The sequence below is a fragment of the Scyliorhinus canicula genome, chromosome 14 (genome assembly GCF_902713615.1).
Source record: "Scyliorhinus canicula chromosome 14, sScyCan1.1, whole genome shotgun sequence".
Taxonomy (NCBI): Eukaryota; Metazoa; Chordata; class Chondrichthyes; order Carcharhiniformes; family Scyliorhinidae; genus Scyliorhinus; species Scyliorhinus canicula.
In genome coordinates this window covers 44,746,694-44,770,737 of record NC_052159.1, presented here as the reverse complement: position 1 = coordinate 44,770,737, position 24,044 = coordinate 44,746,694, and the positions used below count along the sequence as shown (strand labels likewise).

At 44.0% G+C, this 24,044-nt stretch overlaps 1 protein-coding gene across 1 annotated transcript in view; it reads right to left on the bottom strand.

The window, feature by feature from the left end:
• Positions 1-2,565: 2,565 nt before the first annotated feature.
• Positions 2,566-24,044, bottom strand: part of katnal1 (katanin p60 subunit A-like 1) — a 34,158-nt gene continuing 12,679 nt past the window's right edge. Inside the window, exons 5-11 of the mRNA XM_038818264.1 lie at positions 17,537-17,664; positions 17,347-17,452; positions 7,939-8,097; positions 6,822-6,948; positions 5,861-5,995; positions 5,418-5,544; positions 2,566-5,008 (exon numbers count right to left, since the gene is read on the bottom strand). Coding sequence (XP_038674192.1) covers positions 4,810-5,008; positions 5,418-5,544; positions 5,861-5,995; positions 6,822-6,948; positions 7,939-8,097; positions 17,347-17,452; positions 17,537-17,664 — 981 coding nt within the window. The 3' untranslated portion in view covers positions 2,566-4,809. The remainder of the gene's footprint in view (positions 5,009-5,417; positions 5,545-5,860; positions 5,996-6,821; positions 6,949-7,938; positions 8,098-17,346; positions 17,453-17,536; positions 17,665-24,044) is intronic.

The following is a 24,044-nucleotide window of genomic DNA, read 5'->3' as shown; positions in this document are numbered from 1 at the left end:
ACAGAATCTGCAATACCATCTCGCACCCAAGACAAATTTCTTCCCAATGACAAGTAGGTGGTTTGGCCAAATGAGATTGAATAATTGGAAGTTAAATTATACATAGTATTAACCCGTTATTTGAAGCACCATATAGGAACTCAAAATGACATGAATGAACATCGTATTCTGAACTAACACACAAATAGGTTCATTTTACTATCCCATACATCATATAGAAGCACAATAATCTTAGAAGCACTTTGCAGTTAGGGCTCAGTAACTGTAAAAAAGATAAACTTGCATTTATATAAGATCTTCCAACAACACTGCATTTACAAAGCACTTTACAGGCAATGAAATAGGCAGTCAATAACTGATGTGATTTAGGAAATACGACAATTTCCACGCAGCGAGCTCCCACAAACAGCAATGTGGTAATGACCAGACAATCTGTTTTGTGGATGTTGATTGAGGGATCAAATATTGGCCAGAACACCGGGGATAATTCCGACTCCACCTGAGGGGGAAGGCGGAGCCTCAGTTTAATGCTTCTTGCGGAAGTCAATGTCTCCTCCTGGCTAAAACATAGCAGCACTGTGGGTGTATCTACACCACATGGACTGCTGCCAATTCAAGAAATCAGCCCACTTTCTTGACGGCAATTCAGGATGGACAATAAATGCTGCCCTAGCCAGTAAGGCCCACATCGCAATAATTATTTTTTTTTAAAAATACAATAAAACCTTCAGTACTGCGTTGAGACATCTGTTTTGATTGTTGTGCTCAAGTCCTGGAATGGGACTTGAACTCTCAACCTTCTCATTCAGAGGCAAAGTGCAGGTGACACAATGGCCCAGATTGGCCATACCTGGGAGGTATCCCCAAAGAAGTCTGGAAAATGCGTTGGAGGTGCCCTGGAAGAGCCCTGAGAAATCCCAATGCAAGGACTCTGTGGCAATTGCCTGGGAAGGTTCAAGTTCCAATGAACATAGAACATACAGTGCAGAAGGAGGCCATTCGGCCCATCGAGCCTGCGCCAACCCACTTAAACCCTCACTTCCACCCTATCCCGCTAAATCCTCCTAACCTTTTTGGACACGAAGGGCACTTTATCATGGCAGATCCAACTAACTTGCACGTCTTTGGGCTGTGGGAAGAAACTGGAGCACCCAGAAGAAACCCAAGCAGACACGGGGAGAATGTGCAGACTCCACACAGACAGCGACCCAGCGGGGAATGGAACCTGGGATCCTAGAGCTGTGAAGCAACTGTGCTAACAACTATGCTACCATGCTGCAATGGGCAACTCCCATGTCCAGAAACCTCTGAAAAAGTTTCCAACTCCGAGTTCTAGTCAGACATAGTTACCCAGGAAATGTTAGACAGGAAAAAACATATCCAAATCCTACGTAACTGTACAAAATAAAATGAATCTTCCCACTGATCTCCAACTTCACCCCCAACCCTTCAACCCCCAGTCCCGCTGACCACACCCACCCTGGCATTCTACCCAGCTGGTAACCTAATCAACATCCGCAAAACAGATTATCTGGTTATTACCACATTGCTAACACCCTGCCCACCCTGCCATCCAACTGGGCTGGCACCCTTCCCACTTACTTCACTCACCAGTTAAAAGCTATTTCAATATCCAAAGTTTTTCACTGTGTTAGTGAATGAGACTTGCCAAAATACAGAAACTAGTGATGTAAAATGGAAGCTTTAGTATGGCTTCCCCGACCATCCTGGCCTACGAAGAAGGACCCCGAGAATAGGTATTTTCCCAGAACAGGCATTTATGAAGCAGCCCCAGTTTTGGCAACAAATGCATAATCTGAAGTTGAGCAAAGGAAATAGGAGCTGAGTGACAATCAAACGGTTATAGCCATTCCTCAGATGATTTGGCCCACTGTATCAAATAGGTATCTCAGCAGCTTTTCTCGTCATTGTCACAAGTAAGCATACATTAACATTGCAATGAAGTTACTGCAAAAAGCCCCTAGTCACCACATTTCAGCGCCTGTTTGGGTACAGAGGGAGAATTCAAAATATCCAATTCACCCAACAGCACGTCTTTCGGGACTTGTGGGAGGAAACCCACAGACACGGGGAGAACGTGCAGACTCCGCAGTGACCCAAGCCTGAAATCGAACCTGGGACCCTGGAGCTGTGAAGCAACAGTGATACCCAGTGTTACCGTGCTGCCATGGCATGTGGAGTACAGGAGCTTACCAGTTACCACATATTTAAACATCATACGTATTGCAATTGGCATGCACTTTCTCATCTCCCAGCCAAGATCTGTCTTACACCAATATCAAAACAGATAAATGGCAATTTATTGCATCACTGTTGAGGACACCCTGACATGCACAAATTAGCTGCTGCCTTGGCTTATGCAACAAATGACTATACCTAATTAATTGTGAAGCAGTTTAGGATCTCCTGAGAATATGAAGATGCTTCAGAAATGGAAATTGTTCTTTCATGAAATACTAGTTATGTCGTAATGGTAATTTTTTTAAATCCAAAGTCATTAATAATTAAAGTGGAGGCTAAACAGAATTATCCCATTACCAGAGATTTCGCAAAAAAACTAAAAAAGAAATTTTATTTAAAACTCTTCCATAACAGCAAATAAACATAAATTATATGTGCAAGTAATACAATTGATCATTAATAAAATAGTACATGTAACGCTTTTATGAGGGCACAATATAAAATGACATGAGACATTAGCATTCCTTTTTCTATAAAGGTTTTGTTACAAAAAGTGCAAGTACTAAAAGAATGCTCATAACCATAACTAAACATTTAATACTGAGTTTGCACTATTCAGCAGAGCCAAAACGGACGCTTTTAGGTTTTAAGTGTCTGAATTTTGAAATAAATCAATTGGCTTACTGAACATACCAAGTTTGAGAATGATACAATGATATACCTGCCCACTCATGCTTCTTTACCATACACAGTAAAAGAACAGGAAAAAATTAAGTTCTTCCATAAACACTGATGTTCCAATGCATTGCACTGGGAATCCAAAAATGAGTTTGAATCACAATTAGGTTTCTACACTGTTACTATGTAGACATAGTAATGAGCTGAGTATGTGTTAAAAGGGCTGCTCACATCTGGCCCTATATTGTAGCCACATGACAAGAAAACTTGATTTTAAAATGCTTGTTAATTTTAAAATGCTTGTTAATTTCCTGCACTATACAAGTTATCAGAAATAAAATTGCAATTTGTATTTCTTGTACTAAGACAGCACTGACAACATTTGAAATTGTTTTGGAATTATTCATAAATTAGTATGCCTTGTCTTAAATGATTAGCTCATCTTTATAATAGTGGTGCATGTGAAAGCAAAATGATTAGTTCCAAGAAAAGAGAACTAAATAACTCTAAAAAAAAATTTTTTAAACTGCTTTGCAGAAATACCGATTATATGCCTTTAGGTCTCTTATCAAAAGAAAAAATATTAGACTTGGTAGGAGAGTAGCCAATATCAGTCTTTAACTAAGTCCAGACAGGCAATTGAAAATGGGGTTAAGAGCTTTCACTCGGAGACAGTATACAAACAAACTAATGGCATCCTGCACAAGTTATAACCCAAATATCAAAGGAAAAAGAAAGTGATGCTTTAGAAGATAGCCAATAGTTTTGGGCAAAACTGACAGTTGATTTTATTTAAAAAACCACAAAGCTACTCAGCAGTTTATGCTACCATGTCAGAAATATGCAACCTGGCTTTAAGATTTTAGAGAAAATTAAATGAAAGTCAGCATAGTCCCCGAGGACCCTAGGATACTCTCCCATTTTGACAGAGAACTGACTGGTGGTGATATAGCCTGGGGGTCACCACACCTCAGGCGAGGGGCAAGGTTGATTGATGGCTGCATCTTGATGAGGCTGTACAATTTGAAACATGCAATTTTGAATAAATTTTTAAAATTCAATAGCCTTAACGTTTGCATATTAACATGAATGGTCTGGGTCCTTAAAACAAAGGCAAATTGCATGTAGCATAAGTCGGATAATCTCACACCATACTGAAGTTAAGAAAACTATATAACTGGAGACATTTCAGTCCTTTTTCACAGAACAAAAAATATTTTCAGAGAAGTATTTAATAAATGTAAATTGTGAAAATAATACTACTACCTGTAAAACTATGCTTCAAATTATGTTCATGTGCTCGAGGGCTACTTGATCAATTTTGTAGTGTTCTTATCAAGCTACTTAAAAAGGGAATAGATGTAGAAAAGATGGTCCTAGAAGATCTTATGGCTCAATAACATGGCTAAGTAACATGGTTTGTTCTGAATTTGGTTTCCAAACCAAGTAGCTCTATTACTGCAATGCACTACATGCAGTAAACAATTTAAAGCAGCTAACACAAAAGGAGTATAGAACTGCGGAATGTACCTGGCAATAAATATTAGGGCAGAGAAGGAATGAGATATTCTCAATATGTAGCATGGCTTTGTTGTTAAAATGTTAATTAATAATTTGACCAGCAACAAACAGGGGGCGGGGGGAGAGAGAGGAAAGAGGATTCCTATTTTCTTATCAAAAGGTCAACACATCAAATAATTTGAAATAGCTTCCTCTTTACCCAAAATGTCAAATTAGTTATGAATGCTGTAAAGTGCTTTAATATGCATGCAGTGGGTCAGGGTTGATGTAAAGTTGATTCAAGGCTCAAATTGTTAATGCATCGTCTATTAGAACCAAATGTACAAAAATAATCTCTATATCCTATGACTTCACACAGTATATATTACTAAATACTTTCCACTTTATGATGTACACTACCTAGAAGAATTACACTGAACCAAACTCAGCCATCCATGTTGTATACTTTTCGAGATCTGAAGCAGAAACTGATTTGGAGATTTTCTTTAGAGACAGCTCAAAGTCGTCCATGGTTACAGGCATTTGTAACTCCTCTTTGGACAAAGCTTTGATTTCTTCTGGAGACAGGCCTTGAATTCGACGCCGCATTGCCATCATGGAAGCATCTCTAAAAGCAGTTAAGACAATAATTATGGGGGGAAAAAAGTATTTTTAAAAGTCCAAGTTTCCAGTCAATCACCAGCGTTTTTCTTCACTCCACTATTGCTCCTTCCATCATCTTGGATATTGATCTTTCCACAATCAATGGGCATGATCCAACTATTAATTTCCTTTAACCTACCAGGCACAGCAATCGGTCTCTACGTGAATTATCATTTACACTGTGAAGTGCCTTAGAATATTACCCACGTTAAGGTGCAATATCAATGCTAGTTATAATTGAAATTAAATTCAAAGGACACAAGTATGATTTGTTGATGCTGGGATTCAAATTTATCTTCTGAATGGAGCACATCACTATGTTTCTGCCACTCTTTATACCGCTATTTTATCTTAGATTGATTGAAAATTCTTGCCTGCAAACGTTTGTGATGTCTGCGCCAGAATACCCTTCCATCTTCTCAGCAATAACTGTAACATCAACACTTAGAGCAACATCCACTTCTCTGAGATTTATTTTCAACAGTTCTGCCCTCCCGGTTGCTGTTAAGAACAGAAAATGACTTTGCTTTCAAAACAGCAAATTATAAAGGGGATGAGAAACATATCAGCCATGATTGAATGGCGGAGCAGACTCATGGGCCAAATGGCCTAATTCTGTTCCGATGTCTTATGGGCTTTAGATAATAGTCTAAACGCCAAGCTATTCACACACCAATTATAAAATAAACACAAGATGGATAATTTCACCAATGAAAAGGAGGAATGGCTTCATATATCAAGTAAAAACACAGTATATAACTTCACAAAAGACACTCCACTTCAAATTATACCATTAATAGCATTTAAGGAGCTGTACCTGTAGGCAAAGAAATGTATACCCTTTTTTCTAGTCTCCTCCTCAAAGCTTCATCTATATCCCATGGGAAATTTGTGGCAGCCAATACCATAACCATTTTGGAGGGATCCTCATTATCTGAAGCACCCCCGACACCTGAAACAATAGGAAGTAACAATAAACATTTAAACAGGAGTGTTACGCAAAAAGTTTTTCAATACCTTGTTCATCTAAGGCAAATATGGATTTAAACTAAGCTAGTCTCATCTATCCAGTAGTTTAGCTTTTCTTTGATGACAGCAATAATAAGAAGTGTGCGTGCATATTAGATCTGTTTTACTGCAAATCCAGACTGCTTCATCTGCCACCTTTTCCACATAGCTGTGCTCCAAAATAGTTGATTACTTATCAGTGTTAAGTTAATCAATGAAGCTGCTGTTCACATAGAGGAATGGAGGTAAGAAAGAAGCAACTGCAAGTCATTGATGTGTCACAGCATATTTAGAGTTCAATAAGATATAAACTAACACCAGTTCAGTTTCCAGTAATGAATTTGATACAAATTCTTCCACTGCCCTTCTTCCCTCAACCACAGCATTGGGCAGACTTAACTGCTGCAATTCAAGTTTATTTTAAGGAAAATACCAGCATAAAATAGGCCTTTAAAGCCAAGAATGGAATATGCTGGCAAGTGCAGAACTTGCCGAATTTATGACAGAATAATTTGCAATTGTTGTCCTAATTCCAGGAGTTAATATACATAATTTATGAAACAATCATCATTATAGTTGTGCCTAGAGGTCAGGACAGTAGTAAAATTACCACAAAATGAAGGGGAAGAAAACTGAGCATATAAAGACATTTATATATCTGGGTAGGACTACTTTAGAAGATGGAAGATGTAGTAATGAAACTAAATGACAGCATTTAAATGTTATACTTAATAAATTTACTAATGCCTTTACAGTCAGAGGGAACATACCATCCATCTGAATAAGTAGCTCCGACTTCACTCTACGGCTGGCTTCATGCTCATCAGATGTGCCCCTGCGACTACAGATTGAATCTATTTCATCTATAAAAATAGTTGTTGGGGCATAAAATCGGGCCTGAAGGAAGAATGTACAGAATGTCATATATACAAAAATCTTGTGTATTCACTTTAACAGGTTTACCATTTTCATCCAAAGGGCATCACCTCGATTAATGCAGCACTCTCCTGACACGAGAGTATCAGCCTAATCCCTTCAAGTTTGAGATTGAGGCTTGAACACAAATATTGCAGAGACCTGAGTATTAATAAATGAACCAAGCTGAAACAAAATGATCAAACTTCGATAAAATGGCATCACTTATGTGAGCAAGTGACGTTTCATTATTAAGCTAATTTCAAGTTTTAAATGAATTAGTCACATGTTTATTCAGGCTACGTAGAATTGTTTTGTTTTCAAATTCCGCACATTTCAGCTGTTCCGTGGCAAACAATTACCATTCGGAGAACAATTGGTCAAAGCTATAGGATAGTGCACAGCAATGCTAGCCACTTACATGGACTTCCTAGCCTGTTGATATTACAAAACCTTTTTTGGGCTAATTTCCTCAACCTGTCTTGAGCTTAAATGAAAACTAGATTTGTAGCTGCATGGAAGTACCTGCTCACCAAATAAATAGGACAGATTAGAGCTCAGACATATGCAATTAAAATAACGATGAAAAAGGCTACATAACTATTTTGGGTACTATACCCCCATGCATAATCACAAAAATGCAGAGGGACACTTTCCTCACATTTTTGTGCTTGGGACTGGATGGAAAGGGGGTGGTGGTGGTTATGGGGGGAACCTGCTCACTTTCAAGTCAAATTCTACTCAAGTTCTTTGAGTAATTTAGTTACAATAACCAGTCAATTTAGACAGACAAAAATTTCCTTCAATCCACTGGCAATCTAGATGGTGGCCAACGGCAGGCAGGGGGAAGGAAACACAAAATAATTTTAGTATTTGCATCTACCCCTGCTTTCCATAAAAGTGAAAAAAATAAATGTTAATTAAAGGCAACAAGGAACCAAATAGATAAAGACAAAAAGCAATTTTACTTACCATTTCAAATAACAACCGAACCAGCTTTTCAGACTCTCCTCTGTATTTGGAAGTTAGTGTGGAAGAGGACACGTTAAAGAAAGTTGTACCACACTCTGTCGCCACAGCCTTAGCTAGCATGGTTTTACCCGTGCCTGGTGGTCCAACCATTAAGACACCCTGAAATATGCAATGCAGAACATCACCAGAATTTTACTTTAAATTCTATTCTGAATTTAAAAATTAACCTAAAACAAAATTTAAATAGTACCACTTTCTTTCCTGGCTCATTATACTCTTGAATGCAGGATGGGAGCGTTTACAATTATTTGTTTAATTTCCAGCTCTAAGTAATACTAGATTCCCTACCGTGGCCGGGGCTGGTGTCTGGGCAGGGTGGGGAATGCTGGGGTTGGTGTCTGGGCAGGGTGGGGAGTGTCGGTGTTGGTGTCTGGGGAGGGTGGGGGTGGGGGCGGGGTAGGGAGTGTCGGGGTTGGTGGCTGGGGAGGGTGGGGGTGGGGTGGTGGCTGTTGTGGTTGGTGTCTGGGGAGGGTGGGGAGTGTCAGGGTTGGTTTCTGGGGAGGGAGGAGAGTGTCAGGGATGGGGGGGATGGTTTGCGTGGCCAGGTGCCACCTGTCAACAGTGGCGACCATGCAGCCCATGGCACCAGGTTGCGGAGGTGGGTATGTGCAATGATATGTCATCTTCCCCCACCACCTGCAGACCGTTATGTTTGGCCATCACCCAGCGATGGTGGGCAGCGTGGCGGGGGCCACTGCCCTGCATGTAGCCCTTTGGGAGCTGGAGCAGGGGCGTGCCAGAGAGGTGGCGGAGGCTGTCGCAGAGGAGCGTGCCGCAGAGGGGCAGGTGGCAGCCACCCAGGCCGGACAGACGGTCGCCAGACGAGGGCAAGGAGGAAGCGGTGCCACGGCGACACCCAATGTAATGTGTACCAGCGCCACATGTCCTACCATGACCTGACAGACAGGGCATGCAAGAGGAGACTCCAGATGAAGCTGGAAACAGTCACTCATATCTGCCACGTGATGGCACACCTGGCACCACGTGGGACTGGGAGTGGACACCCTCTCCCGATGGCCGTCGAGATGGCGGTCGCCCTCAACTTCTATGCCACGGGGTCGTTCCAATCGCCAAGTGGGGACCTATCCGGCATCTCCCAGACATCGGTGCAGCAATGCATCCGTGCAGTGACCTATGCCCTCTGTGACATCACGGACCGCTACATCCAGTTCCCTGTGTACTGTGCCCACCAGGATGCCCGGGCAGCAGGCTTCGCCGCGGCATTCACGTCGCCATGCGGCCACCAGTGGATAACAGGGCTGTGTTCATGAATAGGAAGGGGACCTACTCCATGAGCATTCAGGTGATCTGTAACCACCGGATGAGGATCCTGCACGTCTGCGCCCGTTACCCAGGCAGTGTGCACGAGTCGTTCATATTGGCACAATCGTTCATCCCCTTCATGTTCAAGGGACACCCCACCCCCCCCACCAGGCTGCCGGGCTGGTTGCTGGACGACCGCTGCGGTCGTGGCCGATGACGCCTTCAGTACCCGTCGGCCGCATGGTTGCCGTCTGCTGCGTCCTGCACAATATAGCCCAGCAGAGGGGGCAATTTGCTGGAGGCGGAGGAGGAGGGGGAACAGAACGATGGGCACGTCTCCACCGATAAGGGGGATGTGGGGGGGGGGGGGGGGGGGGGGGGGGGGGGGGGGGGCAGAAAGAGATATGAAGGATTGTATTGGAGGAAACTTGAATGTGAAAGATGAGCTTCTTTCACACCACAGAGGAAAAATATACCCAAGATGTTCCCATTTGTCTAACCAAAGAATTGAATGTGGACAGTACTGTGAGCACATCAATGCCAAAGCTATTGAATCAAGATGGCACATCTCAGCAAAAGCATATATACAGCTCCATGTCGCTGACAACACTAGTTGGTCCTAAAAGTGAAATTGTGAAAGTACACTGTACACTTGGAAGCAATCACAATTTTTCTGTGCTTTCTACACTGTTCTATAAATAGGCAATCATACATAGCTTTCTCCTTCTGTCTGTGTACATATTGTCCCCTCTAATTTCTCTTTGGGCTGGGCTGGTTACAAACCCCCTGAGCATTCCTATGTTGTCCATGGCCAGTTTACATTTTAACCGCCACTGGACTTCCATAAATTTGAGTGCCGTTTACTTCAATGCACAGTAGATTCCAGACACCTTAGAACAAACATTGCTCTCCTTCCATTGGTCCCATTCTCCCTCTCCCCTCCTATTGATGTCAAAAAATAATTATTTCATCCTTTCTAACCTTCTGTTCCTTTTCAAGTCAAATTCTACCCAAGTGCTTTAACTTTGTTACAATAATCAGTCAACTTAGGCAGGCAGAAATTTCCTTCAATACACTGGCTATCCAATGCCTCAAAAAAATGAGCCTGATGAACTTCGCACTGGCCTGAACATGCACACAGCCTGGGTGTTGGAAGTCCCACCAGTAAATTAGTAATCACATTGTTGCATCCAAAAAAGGGGCAACACACATTAAGTTCTACTCCACAGACAAAAGTCACTATTCCACAGTAACTCAAATATTTAAAAACAAAATAACTATAATAGTGCATGAAATTTTTAAGACCTATTAATTTAAAAGACCAATTTATTAATTGAGCCATGGCTCTCACCTTTGAGTCCAAAGGTCATGGATTTAAGTCCCACATCAGAACCGGAGCACAAAAACGTAGGCTGACACTACAGCGCAGCGTTGAGGGAATGCTGTACTGTTGGAGGTGCCATCTGTCAGATCAGATATTAAAATGAAGTTTCTTCTACTCTCTCAGCTGAACAAAAAGGCCCTAATGCTCTATTTCAAAGCTGTCCCTGATATCCGTGCCACAGTCAATCAACTGCTGAATCAATTGAATCAAACCTGATATTAAAATATTTTTTACAATGATCAATATGCTAACTTTGTAAGACTGTAACTGGATATCAATCTCTTAAAAGGTCTAGTTCCTAGTGAAAGATTAGTCCCTTTTAAGCAACAATGGATATTCAGTCATCAACAGACCTTTCTCCCCGGCAGCTGAGGAGATCTTGTCATCCAGATTTCCATCTGGAAGATTATCAACCTTTATATATTGATGGTAATAGCAAAGCAAGAGTTCTACCCCATCAGCAACATCAATCAATACCACAAAAAAATAATCTGGTCATTATCACATTGCTGGCTGTGGGAGCTTGCTGTGCTCACGTTGCTGGCTGTGGGAGCTTGCTGTGCTCACGTTGCTGGCTGTGGGAGCTTGCTGTGCTCACGTTGCTGGCTGTGGGAGCTTGCTGTGCTCACGTTGCTGGCTGTGGGAGCTTGCTGTGCTCACGTTGCTGGTTGTGGGAGCTTGCTGTGCTCACGTTGCTGGCTGTGGGAGCTTGCTGTGCTCACGTTGCTGGCTGTGGGAGCTTGCTGTGCTCACGTTGCTGGCTGTGGGAGCTTGCTGTGCTCACGTTGCTGGCTGTGGGAGCTTGCTGTGCTCACGTTGCTGGCTGTGGGAGCTTGCTGTGCTCACGTTGCTGGCTGTGGGAGCTTGCTGTGCTCACGTTGCTGGCTGTGGGAGCTTGCTGTGCTCACGTTGCTGGCTGTGGGAGCATGCTGTGCTCACATTGCTGACTGTGGGAGCGTTGCTGGCTGTGGGAGCTTGCTGTGCTCACGTTGCTGGCTGTGGGAGCTTGCTGTGCTCACGTTGCTGGCTGTGGGAGCTTGCTGTGCTCACGTTGCTGGCTGTGGGAGCTTGCTGTGCTCACGATGCTGGCTGTGGGAGCTTGCTGTGCTCACGTTGTTGGCTGGGAGCTTGCTGTGCTCACGTTGCTGGCTGGGAGCTTGCTGTGCTCACGTTGCTGGCTGTGGGAGCTTGCTGTGCTCACATTGCTGACTGTGGGAGCTTGCTGTGCTCACATTGCTGACTGTGGGAGCTTGCTGTGCTCACATTGCTGACTGTGGGAGCTTGCTGTGCTCATTACTGGCTGTGGGAGCTTGCTATGCTCACATTGCTGGCTGTGGGAGCTTGCTATGCTCACATTGCTGACTGTGGGAGCTTGCTATGCTCACATTGCTGACTGTGGGAGCTTGCTGTGCTCACATTGCTGACTGTGGGAGCTTGCTGTGCTCATATTGCTGACTGTGGGAGCTTGCTGTGCTCACATTGCTGACTGGGGGAGCTTGCTGTGCTCACATTGCTGACTGGGGGAGCTTGCTGTGCTCACATTGCTGACTGGGGGAGCTTGCTATGGTCACATTGCTGACTGTGGGAGCTTGCTATGGTCACTTTGCTGACTGTGGGAGCTTGCTGTGCTCACATTGCTGACTGTGGGAGCTTGCTGTGCTCACATTTCTGACTGTGGGAGCTTGCTGTGCTCACATTACTGGCTGTGGGAGCTTGCTGTGCTCACTTTGGCTGCTACGTTTCCCACAACAATGACAACTATTCAAAATTACTTAAATGAAAGCAAAATACTGCGGATGCTGAAAATCTGTAAAAGATACAGAAAATGCTGGAAAAACACAGGAGGTCAGGCAGCTTTTGAGTGTGACTCTTCTTCTAAACTCAGGCCTATATAGTAGCTTTACCCAGTCCACAAATCTTGGTCCAATCCCAAACCACTCCATAACTGCCATCAAGTAGCTCCATTCTACCCAGTCAAACGCTTTCTCGGCGTCCAATGCCACAACTACCTCTGTTTCCTTCCCCTCCGCCGGTACCATAACCACGTTAAATACCCTCCTAATGTTCGAAAAGAGCTGCCTCCCTCTCACAACCCTCATCTGATCTTCACCTATCACCTTCGGGAGGCACTCCTCTAGCTTACCCCGCCAGTACCTTCGCCAATATCTTTGCGATCACGTTTAAAAGTGATATGGGCCTATACAACCCACACTACGTCGGATCCTTATCTTTCTTAAGTGTGTGTTATAAGAGTACAGGGCGTATGCCAGCTGCTTGCTGATAGGACAGCTCCACTGGCCGGCAGTTCCCAGGAGATTGTTCAGGTTCAGGACAGGATGAGGGGGCTGGTGGCTGTGCCAGAGCAAGTGAATGGGGCATTTGAGGAGTTTTATAAGAGTTGTATAGGTAGGAGCCCCTGGGAGATGAGTGGGCTAGGAGGGATTTTTTGGAGGGGCTGGAGTGTCCTGCAGTGAGAGAGAGGAAGATAGGGCAGAGTTGGCGGAGCCAATGGGGATTGAGGTGGTTTGGACAGCGGTAGGGAAGATGCAGACAGGTAAAACACCGGGGCCGAATGGTTTCCGGTGAAGTTTTATAAGAGGTTTTAGGATAGGCTGGCGCTGCTGTTGGTGGAGATGTTGGAGGGCGCGGTAGCTAGGAGGGGGGCGCTTCCAGAAACGATGGGACAGGTGTCTATTTCGCTGCTGTTAAAAAAGAATAATGACCCTATGGAGTGTAGGTTATATCTCCCAATATCCACTGTTGAATATAGGTGCCAATATTCTTGCCAAAGTGGGTTGGCGTATAGGTTGGAGGAGTGCCTTCTGCAGGTGGTTGGGTAGGATCAGACAGGATATGTAAAGGGTAGGTAGTTGTCCTCGAATGTGTGGCGCTTGTTAAGCGTGGTCCTCTCCCCAACAGAATGGGGAGGAGGGGGGGGGGGGCGAAGGGCAGAAGGTGATGGTGGGGCTGGATGCAGAGAATGCCTTTGATCGTGGCGTGGGTTAAATTGTTGTATAAGGAACCAAAGGCGAGTGTGCGTACAAATGAGGTGAACATGTGATATTTTCTGCTGCATAGGGGAACCAGGCAGAGGTGTCCCATGTGCCCTCTTTTGTTTGCGCTGGCGATAGAGCCCTTGGCCATTGCATTGAGGAACTTGGATAAGTGGAGGAGGGTGGAGCAAAGGGTGTCCTTGCATGCTGATGACCTTTTGTTGTATATTTCCAACCCGTTTCCCACAGTGGGTGATATAAATGAGGCTGCTTAAGTGATTTATTTAGGGCCTTTTCGGGATACAAATTGAATTTGGAGAAGTGCGAGTGCTTTTTGGCCTAACTGCCAGGGGCAGGAGCTGGCTTGGGGGGGGGATTACCGTTTTGTGTGGCGACTATTCACTTCATGTATCTGGGGGTGCAGGTGGCTCAGGATTGGGCCCAGCTCCATAAATTGAATTTTACTAGCCCGGTGGAGAGGGTCAAGCCGATCCGTTAATAATAATAATAATAATAATCTTTATTGTCACAAGTAGTCTTGCATTTCAACAAAGTTACTGGTAACTTCATTCCGGCACCTGCTCGGGTACACAGAGGGAGAATTTAGAATGTCCAAATTACCTAACAGCACGACGAGGAAAACATGCAGACTCCGCACAGACAGTGACCCAGCCGGGAATTGAACCTGCGCGCTGTGAAGCTACAATGCTAACCACTGTGCTACCGTGCTGCCCATGTTGCGGTGGGACAGCCTCGCCCTATCATTGGCAGGCCGATACAGGCAGTAAAGATGAATGTTCTGCCGCGGTTTTTGTTTTTATTCCAGTGTTTACCAGTCTTGCCGAAAGCATTATTTGTGGGTGAATGGTTGATTTTGTTGTTTGCCTGGGCAGGTATGGTTGCGAGGGTTCGGAAGATAGTGCTTCAGAGAGGGCGACAGTGAGGTGGTTTGGCTCTGCCGAATCTGATGTATTATTATTGGGTGGCGAATGCAGAGAAGGTGCGGGGTTGGATCAGGGAGGGTGGTGGCAGGCTCGTGTAGGTCAGGTTGCGGACGCTGACAGCAGCTTCAGTTTGCTATGGGGAAATATTTGGGTAGTCCAAAAGTGGTGGCCATGCAGAAGATATGGAAGCAATTTCGGCAACATTTTAAGTTGGGGTGGGAGTCGAGGCTGATGCCGACGGAATTATTTGTTTGAGCCGCCGAGATGGGAGGAGTGGGGGTGGGGGGGTTATATGCAGATGCCAGATTTTGTAAAGAAGGTTTTCTCGACTTTTCTGGTGGCGGATTGTGGTATGAGGTGTTGCGGAGGGTGAATGCCTCAACTCTGTGCGAGAGATTGGGGTTAATACAGTTAAATGTGGTGCACAGAGCGCACGTGATGAGGATGAGCCGATTGTTTTAGGGGGTGGAGGATACTTGCAATCGGTGTGGAAGAGGCCAGACCTACCATGTACATATGTTCTGGTCCTACCCAAAGTTGGAGAAACGTTGGAGGTCTTTTAACAGCACCATGTCAGCAATGTTGCACCTGGACTTGGAACCCAGTGCTCTGGGGGCCACATTTCGGGTGTTGTACCTGCCAGAGCTGCAGACAGGGGTGGATGTTTATCCTTCGCCTCGCTGATTGCTCGCAGGCAGGTCCAATTGGCCAGCTTTTCTGCCCTGTGCCTCAATGTGGCTGGGGGCCCTACTGGATTTCCTGTATCTTGAGAAAGTGACGTTCACCTTGAGGGGGGCGATCGAGGGGTTTCACAAGAGATGGGGGTCTACGTATTAAAGAGTTGGTTACCATCAACTGCTAAGGGAGGGAGATTGGGATGGGATGGGGTTATTCTTTGAGTTATGTGGGGGGGGGGGGGGGGGGTTTCTTTTGTCATTCGTTTTGTTGGGGATTGTTTTGTTTTATGTATAAAATGTTAAAATGTTGAAAACCAAATAAAAGTATATCTATTTTTTAAAATTGATGTTAGGTTGGTTGCCGTAAGAGTGGAGGAAGGAAACAACACAATTATCAGGCAGTAACACAAAATCACATCTGTTTTAGTCTGGGAAGTTAACTTTGTATGTAGTATTCTCCCCTTCATACATAACCTTTAGTCTGCATTGAACACACAATAATGAATGTGGACGACCATAAATTTAAAAAGAGTATGAACAGCATGGAAAGTGTGCTTAATGTAAACAATGTGGTTTTGAGGATACGTGCAAGAACAGAAGGGATTGGGAGTACATGTTGAAGGTGGAAGTTAAGAAAGCATATGGAGGGCAGGGCAGCACAGTGGCGCAGTGGTTAGCACTGCTGCCTCACGATGCTGAGGTCCCAGGTTCGATCCCGGCTCTGGGTCACTGTCCGTGTGGAGTTTGCACATTCTCCCCTTGTTTGTGTGGGTTCCGCCCCCACAACCCAAAGATGTGCCTGGTAGGTGGATTGGCCACTCTAAATTGCCCCTTAATTGGAAAAAATGAATTGGGTACTTTAAGTTTATTTTTTATTAATTTACAAAAAAAAAAGAAAGCATATGGGATACTTGGCTTTGCAAATTGAGGCACTTAATTTAAAAAAACAGGAACACAAGAGTAGGGATGTATTTCTGATGCTATATAAGGCTCTGGTCAGACCCCATTTGGATTATTGAGAGCAGCTTTGGGTCCCGTATCTAAGTGCTGGCTTGGAAGGGGTCCAGAGGAGGTTCACAAGAATGATCCCTGGAATGAAGAGCTTGTCATATTTGGACCGGTTGTGGACTCTGGGTCTGTACTCTTTGGAGTTCAGAAGGATGAGGGGGGATCTTATTGAAACTTGCTGGATGTTGAGAGGCCTTGATAGAGTGGAAGTGGAGAGGATGTTTCCACTAGTAGGAAAAACTAGAACCCATGGGCACAGCCTCAGACTGAAGGGATGATCCTTTGAAACAGAGATGAGGAAGAATTTCTTCAGCCAGAGGCTGGTGAATTTGTGGAACCCTTTGCCGCAGAAGGGTGAGGAGGCCAAATCACTGAGTGTCTTTCAGACAGAGATAGATAGGTTATTGATTAATCAGGGGTACTGGGGGGGGGAGAAGGCAGGAGAATGGGGATGAGAAACATATTAGCCATGAATGAATGGCGGAGAAGACATGATGGGCTGAATGGCCTAATTCTGCTCCAATGTCATATAGTCTTATGGAAATCACATTAAACCTTCACAAATCTCTGATTAGACCTCAGCCAGAGCAGTTAGTATATTTCTGGGCATCACAATAGCCAAGGCCAAAGAGAAGGAAGAGAGAAGGTTTACCCTTGGATATCTGAGATTGTTCTCCTGCAGAAAAGGTTAGAGGGTTAAACTTTAATCGAGGCAATCAAAGTTATGAGGAGTTTTGATAGAGCAATAGGAAGAAACTATTTCTTCTGGCAAGGGGAGTCAGTAACCAGGGCTCAGGTTTGAAATATGTAGCAGAAGAGCTGGAAGAAATAAGGAGACATCTTTTCAGACAGGATTAAGATCTGGAACACACGACATAAAAAGGTGGTGGAATCAGATTCCATAGGAACTTTAAAAAGGCAATTAAGCATGGTCCTGAAGACAACTAATGTGCCGAATTATGGGGAAAAAATGAAGTGTAGGACAAAATTGGACTGCTCTTTCAAAGAGCCAACATAGTTGTATCAAGTCAAAAGGCCTATAATTCTATAAAGATCTCAACAAAAAAACGAATTCCTACCTTCCAGGGTCGCCTTATTCCCTTGAAGAAGTCAGGCATCCACATGGGTAGCACGACAGCTTCTCTCAAAAGTCTCTTAGCGTCTTCTAAATCAGCTATATCATCCCTGAACAGAAAATGAAGATGCTAAGTTTTGCACCCATGACCAAAACCCGAGTACTTTTAAAACCCCAGTATTAAAACTGAATACCAATGGACATTTGGATTCCTGGAAATAATATCTCTCTCCAGAACATCAACTAAGTCCTTATCGTAACCAGTTCCATCAAATCTTTTGCCATCTGAATCACCCGCTGCTTCCTGCAGATTCCTTTTGCCCTGTAACCAAGTTGACAAGAGATCATTAATATTCTATTATTGTTTTATATCAATAGGTGTGTAAAAACACCAAGTAAATTTATAAAGCTCATGTTAGAAGGTAGACTCATTCAAGTCCCACCCTTTGACACAGTAGTGAGCATGAAAACATAAACGGAGCAACTGAGCCCTTTAGAAGGCAAGAACATTAAAAGGCTACCATTTATCTTGCCTTTAGCTGAGGAATGAGAAATTAATAACCATTTTCATCTGAAGAAGTAATGAGAATTTGAAATTGTCAATTGTTTAATATAGGACTACTTTATATGTTTGGTTCCCAATGGCAAGGGGGCAATCAGTGCTGCACCCATTGACCTCAAGATCAAATTGGCTAGAATTTGGGCTGATTGTGTACAAATCACAAAGTATTTTCAGAACAACATTTTGGGGCTGATATTTCCAGGCATAACAACCCTCCTCCAAAGTCTCTTAATGAATAATTTTAAAATTTCAAGCCACCAAGGACTGGAAAACATTTCAACTTCCAAATTGACTGTTAGTGATCTTTCTTAAACTATTTAAAGGCTCTTTAACACTATTCTGATACATACAAACATGTAAATTTATGACTTTTTATTTAAAACATCCGACTCATTTGACCTTATTGTAAATTTTATTTTCAAAATGAATTCTGCTCATTTGATTTCCCTTTCAGAACATGTGAAAAGGAAATCATGGTTGACTCATTTATTTTAGCCCTTGAAGGAGTAACAAGTAACGTGGAAAAGGTGAATCTGTAGATGTGGTATATTTGGATTTCCAAAAGGTATTTAATAAGGTGCCACATGAAAGATTACTATATAGAATCAGAGTTTGTGGTATATGGGGTAACACATCATGGATGACGACTGGTTAGCTAACAGGAAGTAATGGGTAGGGATAAATGGGTTATTTTCAGGTTGGCAAATTGTAATTTGCAGAGTGCCACAGGGATTCATATTGGACCCTCGCCTATTTACAATCCATCAATTACATTGATGAAGGGACCATATTTATTGCTGCTAAATTTGCCAATGACACAAAGATAGGCAAGAATGTAAATTGTGAGGAGGACACAAGGTATCTGCAAAGGGATAGGATAGGTTAAGTGAGTGGGCACCAATTTAACAGATGTAGTATAATGTGGGAAAATGCGAACTTTTCCACATTGTCAGGAAGAACGGAAAAGCAATACATTACTTAAATGGAGAAAGATTGCAGAGCTCTGCATTAGAAGAGTGTGGGTGTCTTGGTACATGAATCACGAAAACGTAGTATGCAGTTACAGCAACTGATTAGGCAGGCAAATGGAATTTTGTGGTTTATTGCAAGGGAAATGGAATATAAAAGTAGGAATGTTTTGCTACAATTGTACAAGGCATTGGTGAGACTGTGTCTGGGAGACTGTCTGGAACACTGTATAGCTTTGGTCTCCTTACCCAAGGATATGACTGCATTAGCAGTTCAGAGAAGGCTCACTCAACTAATCCTAGGATAAAAGGTATTATCTTATGAGAAAAGGGACTGGACAGGTCAGGCCCGGAACCACTGTAATTTGAAGTAAGGGAGGTGATCTTATTGAAACAGAAGATTCTGAGAGACTTGACAAGGTAGATGCTGGGAGGATATTTCACAACAAGGAAATACAGTTTAAAGCTTAGGAATCCCTCACTTAGAGGGTTGTTAATCCGTGGAATTCTCTTCCCCAGGGAGCACTAGAAGCAGAATCAGTAAATTTTTTTAAGGCTGAGTTGGATAGATTTTTGACTGACAAAGGAGTTGAAGGGCATAGGGGATAGACAGGAAAATGGAGTTGGGGTGGCACGGTGGTGCAGTGGTTAGCACTGCTGCCTCACTGTGCCGAGGTCTCAGGTTCAATCCTAGCTCTGGGTCACTGTCCGTGTGGAGTTTGCACATTCTCCCCGTGTCGGCGTGGGTTTCGCCCCCACAACCCAAAGATGTGCGGGGTAGGTGGATTGGCCACACTAAATTGGCTGTTAATTGGAAACATTTTTTTTTAAACAGCTGAAACACTCAACAGTTGCAATATACCTGCATCTGCACCTGAGGTGCTGCAACCTACATGGCATGTGTTGGAAAGTGGGATTAAAATGAGTAGCTAGTTTCTTTTTTTGACCAGTGCAAACACGATGGAATGAATGTCCTCTTTCTGTGCCATAACTTTTCTATGCTTCTATCATGCCTGTGGTGGCTCTCGATGGGTGAAAACTGGACTTAGACTCTGGCAGGAGCTCCTCAGCCCCTGGAATTAGGTGGTTGAGGAGGGTCCTTGCAATGACCTTTGCTGCGCAGGAATCAGGGACACTCCTCTGTAGTTAGCTTCTTAAATACAGTCACACGGTCCCCGAGTTCCACCAGCAAGCATTCTTCTTCCACGATTAAGGATATTCATACCACATCAGTGCCACATAATGACAATCTCCAACAATATAATCTAACTGTTATTACCATTGCTGAATTCCCTACATCCTGGGAATTACCAATGACCAGAGACTTAACTAAACTAGCCATATAAATACTGTGGTTACAAGAGCAACTCAAAAGCGGAGTAGTTTGCAGCAAGTAATACTTCTGAATGTTCTTCAACTATCTACAAGGCATAAGTCAGGAATACTCTCCACTTGGCTCAATGTGTGGGGTTCAAACAACACCCAAACCACCTTACATTGTACAGGAAAAAGTACCTCCATTGATTGGCACCACACCCAGCAGCTTAAACATGCAACTATCACTGGTGCTAGGGGCAGCATGGTGTCACAGTGGTTAGCACTGCTGCCTCATGGCGCCGAGGTCCCAGGTTCAATCCCAGCTCTGTGTCACTGTCCATGTGGAGTTTGCACATTCTCCTCATGTCTGCGTGGGTTTCGGCCCACAACCCAATGATGTGCAGGGTAGGTGGATTTAGGGCAGCACGGTAGCATTGTGGATAGCATAATTGCTTCACAGCTCCAGGGTCCCAGGTTCGATTCCGCCTTGGGTCACTGTCTGTGCGGAGTCTGCACATCCTCCCCGTGTGTGCGTGGGTTTCCTCCGGGTGCTCCGGTTTCCTCCCACAGTCTAAAGATGTGCAGGTTAGGTGGATTGGCCATGATAAATTGCCCTTAGTGTCCAAAATTGCCGTCAGTGTTGGGTGGAGTTACTGGGTTATGGGGAGGTGTTGACCTCGGGTAGGGTGCTCTGTCCAAGAGCCGATGCAGACTCGATGGGCCGAGTGGCCTCCTTCTGCACTGTAAATTCTATGATTGGCCACGCTAAATTGCCCCTTAATTGAAAAAATTAATTGGGCACCCTGAATTTAAAAAAAACTATCACCAGTGCTTCATGGCTGTTGTGCTGTATGTACAAGATGCATTGCAGTTAACTCGCCAAAGCTTCTTTTGACAGTACCTCCCAAACACATGACTACCATCTAAAAGGACAAGAGAAGCCAGTAAATGGCAACGGCACCACCTGCATGTTCCCCATCACCAGACATTCTACCTTGACTTGAACTGTATTGCCATTCCTTCATCATCACTATCAAAACTTTGGAACGTCCTCTATCAGCACTGTGGGTGTACTTACACCGCATGGACAGCAGTAGTTCAAGTTCTCAAGGACAATTAGGAACATACATAGCAATTAGGAGCAGAAGTAGGAAATTCAGCCCTTCGAGCCTGCTCTGTCATTCAATCAGATCATGGCTAATCTATTCTTGGTCTCAAATCCACCTCCCACTTGTTCCCCATTTCCCTTTAAAACTCATTTCATCAGAAGTATATCTATCTCCTTCTTGAAACCATTTAATGACTCAGATTCCACCGCACTATGGGGCAGCATGTTCCACAAATTCATTACCCTCTGCAAGTAGTAATTCCTCCTCATCTCAGTTTTAAATCTACCGCCTCTCAATCTATATCTGTGACCTCTCGTTCTAAATTGCCCTACAAGGGGGAACAAGTTTACTTTATCAATCTCTTTTAGTATCTTATATACCTCGATCAGAGGACCTCTCATCCTTCTAAACTCCAGCGCGTACAAGCTCAAAGCGTTTAATCTCTCTTCATACTTCATCCTGGAATCAATCTGGCGAATCTCCTCTGAATTGTCTCGAATGCCATCACATCCTTCCTCAAATAAGGAGACCCAAACTGGACACAATACTCCAGATGTGAACTCACCACACCCTATACAATTGCAATACTTCTGCTATGTTACACTCTGTCCCTACTTTTATATATGATGTGGAGATGCCGGCATTGGACTGGGGTGAGCACAGTGAGAAGTCTTGCAACACCAGGTTAAAATCCAACAGGTTTGTTTCAAACACGAACTTTCGGAGCACTGCTCCTTCCTCAGGTGAATCCTCATTTCCTCCATTCACCTGAGGAAGGAGTAGTGCTCCGAAAGCTCGTGTTTGAAACAAACCTGTTGGACTTTAACCTGGTGTTGCAAGACTTCTCACTGTACTTTTATATAGATTGTGAGCAGTTGAGGTCCGAGGATTGACCCCTGCAGCATGCGGCTGGTTACAGTTCCCCAGGCAGAGAAGAACCCATTTATTCCAGCCCTCTGCTTTCATTCAGCTAGTCCTCCATCCAATCTAGTCCTCTTCCTCCAATCCCCTGCAATCTCACCTTCGGAATCAGTCTTTTATGCAGCGTCTTGTCAAATGCCTTCTGGAAGTCTAGATATACCACACCTACAGGTTCCCCCTTATTCATCTTGCTGGTTGCATCCTCAAAGAACTCGAGCATGTTTTTCAAGCATGATTTACCCTTCATAAAGCCATGCCACACTGGTGGATTGAGCTTTGTCTTTCCAAATATTCAGTCATCTCCTCCTTAATTTTTTTTTTAAATTTAGAGTACCCAATTATTTTTTCCAATTAAGGGGCAATTTAGCGTGGCCAATCCACCTATCCTGCACATCTTTTGGGTTGTGGGGGTGAAACCCACGCAGACACGGGGAGAACGTGCAAACTCTTCACGGACAGTGACCCAGAGCCGGGATACGAACCCGGGTTCTCGGTGCCGTAGGCAACAATGGGCCACCGTACTGCCCATCTCCTCCTCAACGATTGATTCCAGCAACTTCTCCACCACAGAGGTCAAGCTAACTGGTCTGCAGTTTCCTACTTTTTGCGCCCGTACCTTTTTGAATAAGGGTGCCACATTAGCATGTTTCCAATCCACCGGGACCCTTCCAGAATCCAGAGAATTCTGACATATCATAACCAATGCATCCACTATCTCTGCTGCTACCTCCCTTAATACCCTTGGCTGCAGGCCAACAGGTCCCAGAGACTTTTCTGCCTTTAATACCATGATTTATTCAATACCATCTCCCTAATGATGGTTATTGCACCTAATTCCTCTGCATTAATTGTAGCTTTTTGAAATTTTTTATTATCTTCTACCATGAAGACAGAGACAGAATATTGGCTCAGTGCTTCCGCAATCTCTGTGTTCCCCATTATCGCCGCACCAGTAGCGTCCTCTAAAGGGACAACATTTACTTTAGCTATTCTCTTCCTCTTTATATACTTATAGAAGCGTTTGGTATCAGTATTTATGCATTCTGCTAGTTTCCATTAGATTTTATTTTTAGCAGCCTTTTGCTGAACCTTAAAGTTCTCCCAATCCTCCACCTTACCATTAGCTTTTGCAGTATGGTATGCCCTAGGTTTTTGCCTTTGTGCCTTCCTTGTTTAGCCATGGAACTTTTTTCTCTCTTTTGTAATTCCTCTTCCTCTCAGGAATATACTTTAATTGAGAGATATTTAATATCCTTCTGAACATCAGCCATTGTTCCTCAACTGTCCTACCCTCAATTATTTGTGCCCAGTTACTGGGGCCAACTCTTTGCTCAGGCCTGTATAATTACCTCTGCCCAACACTAGTATGGCACGATGTCTTCTCTCGCTCAATCAGAATGTGAAATTCTAGCATGCTGTGATCACTCCTTCCGAGAGGTTCCTTAACGACAAGACTATTTATCAACCCTTCTTCGTTACATAATACTAAATCTAAAATAGCCTACTCCGTGGTTAGCTCCATAACATATTGCTCTCAGAAACAATGGGCGCGATTCTCCCATATGGGGAGAAATCGTAAGGCTGGCGTCAAATCCGGGCGGGTTTGACGCCAGCCCCCCCCTTCCCGACCGGGAACCGATTCTGGTCCCCGGTCGGGGCTAGCATGCCGACGCCGTAAACTCCGGCATCGCGGGCTTAACGAATTTCGTTAAGCCCGCTTGCCAGAGTTAGCGCCGGCTGACGCGTCATATGACGTCAGCCGCGCATGCGCGGATTGGAAGACTCCAACCCCCGCATAACGTCATCGCGCATTTGCGCGAAACCC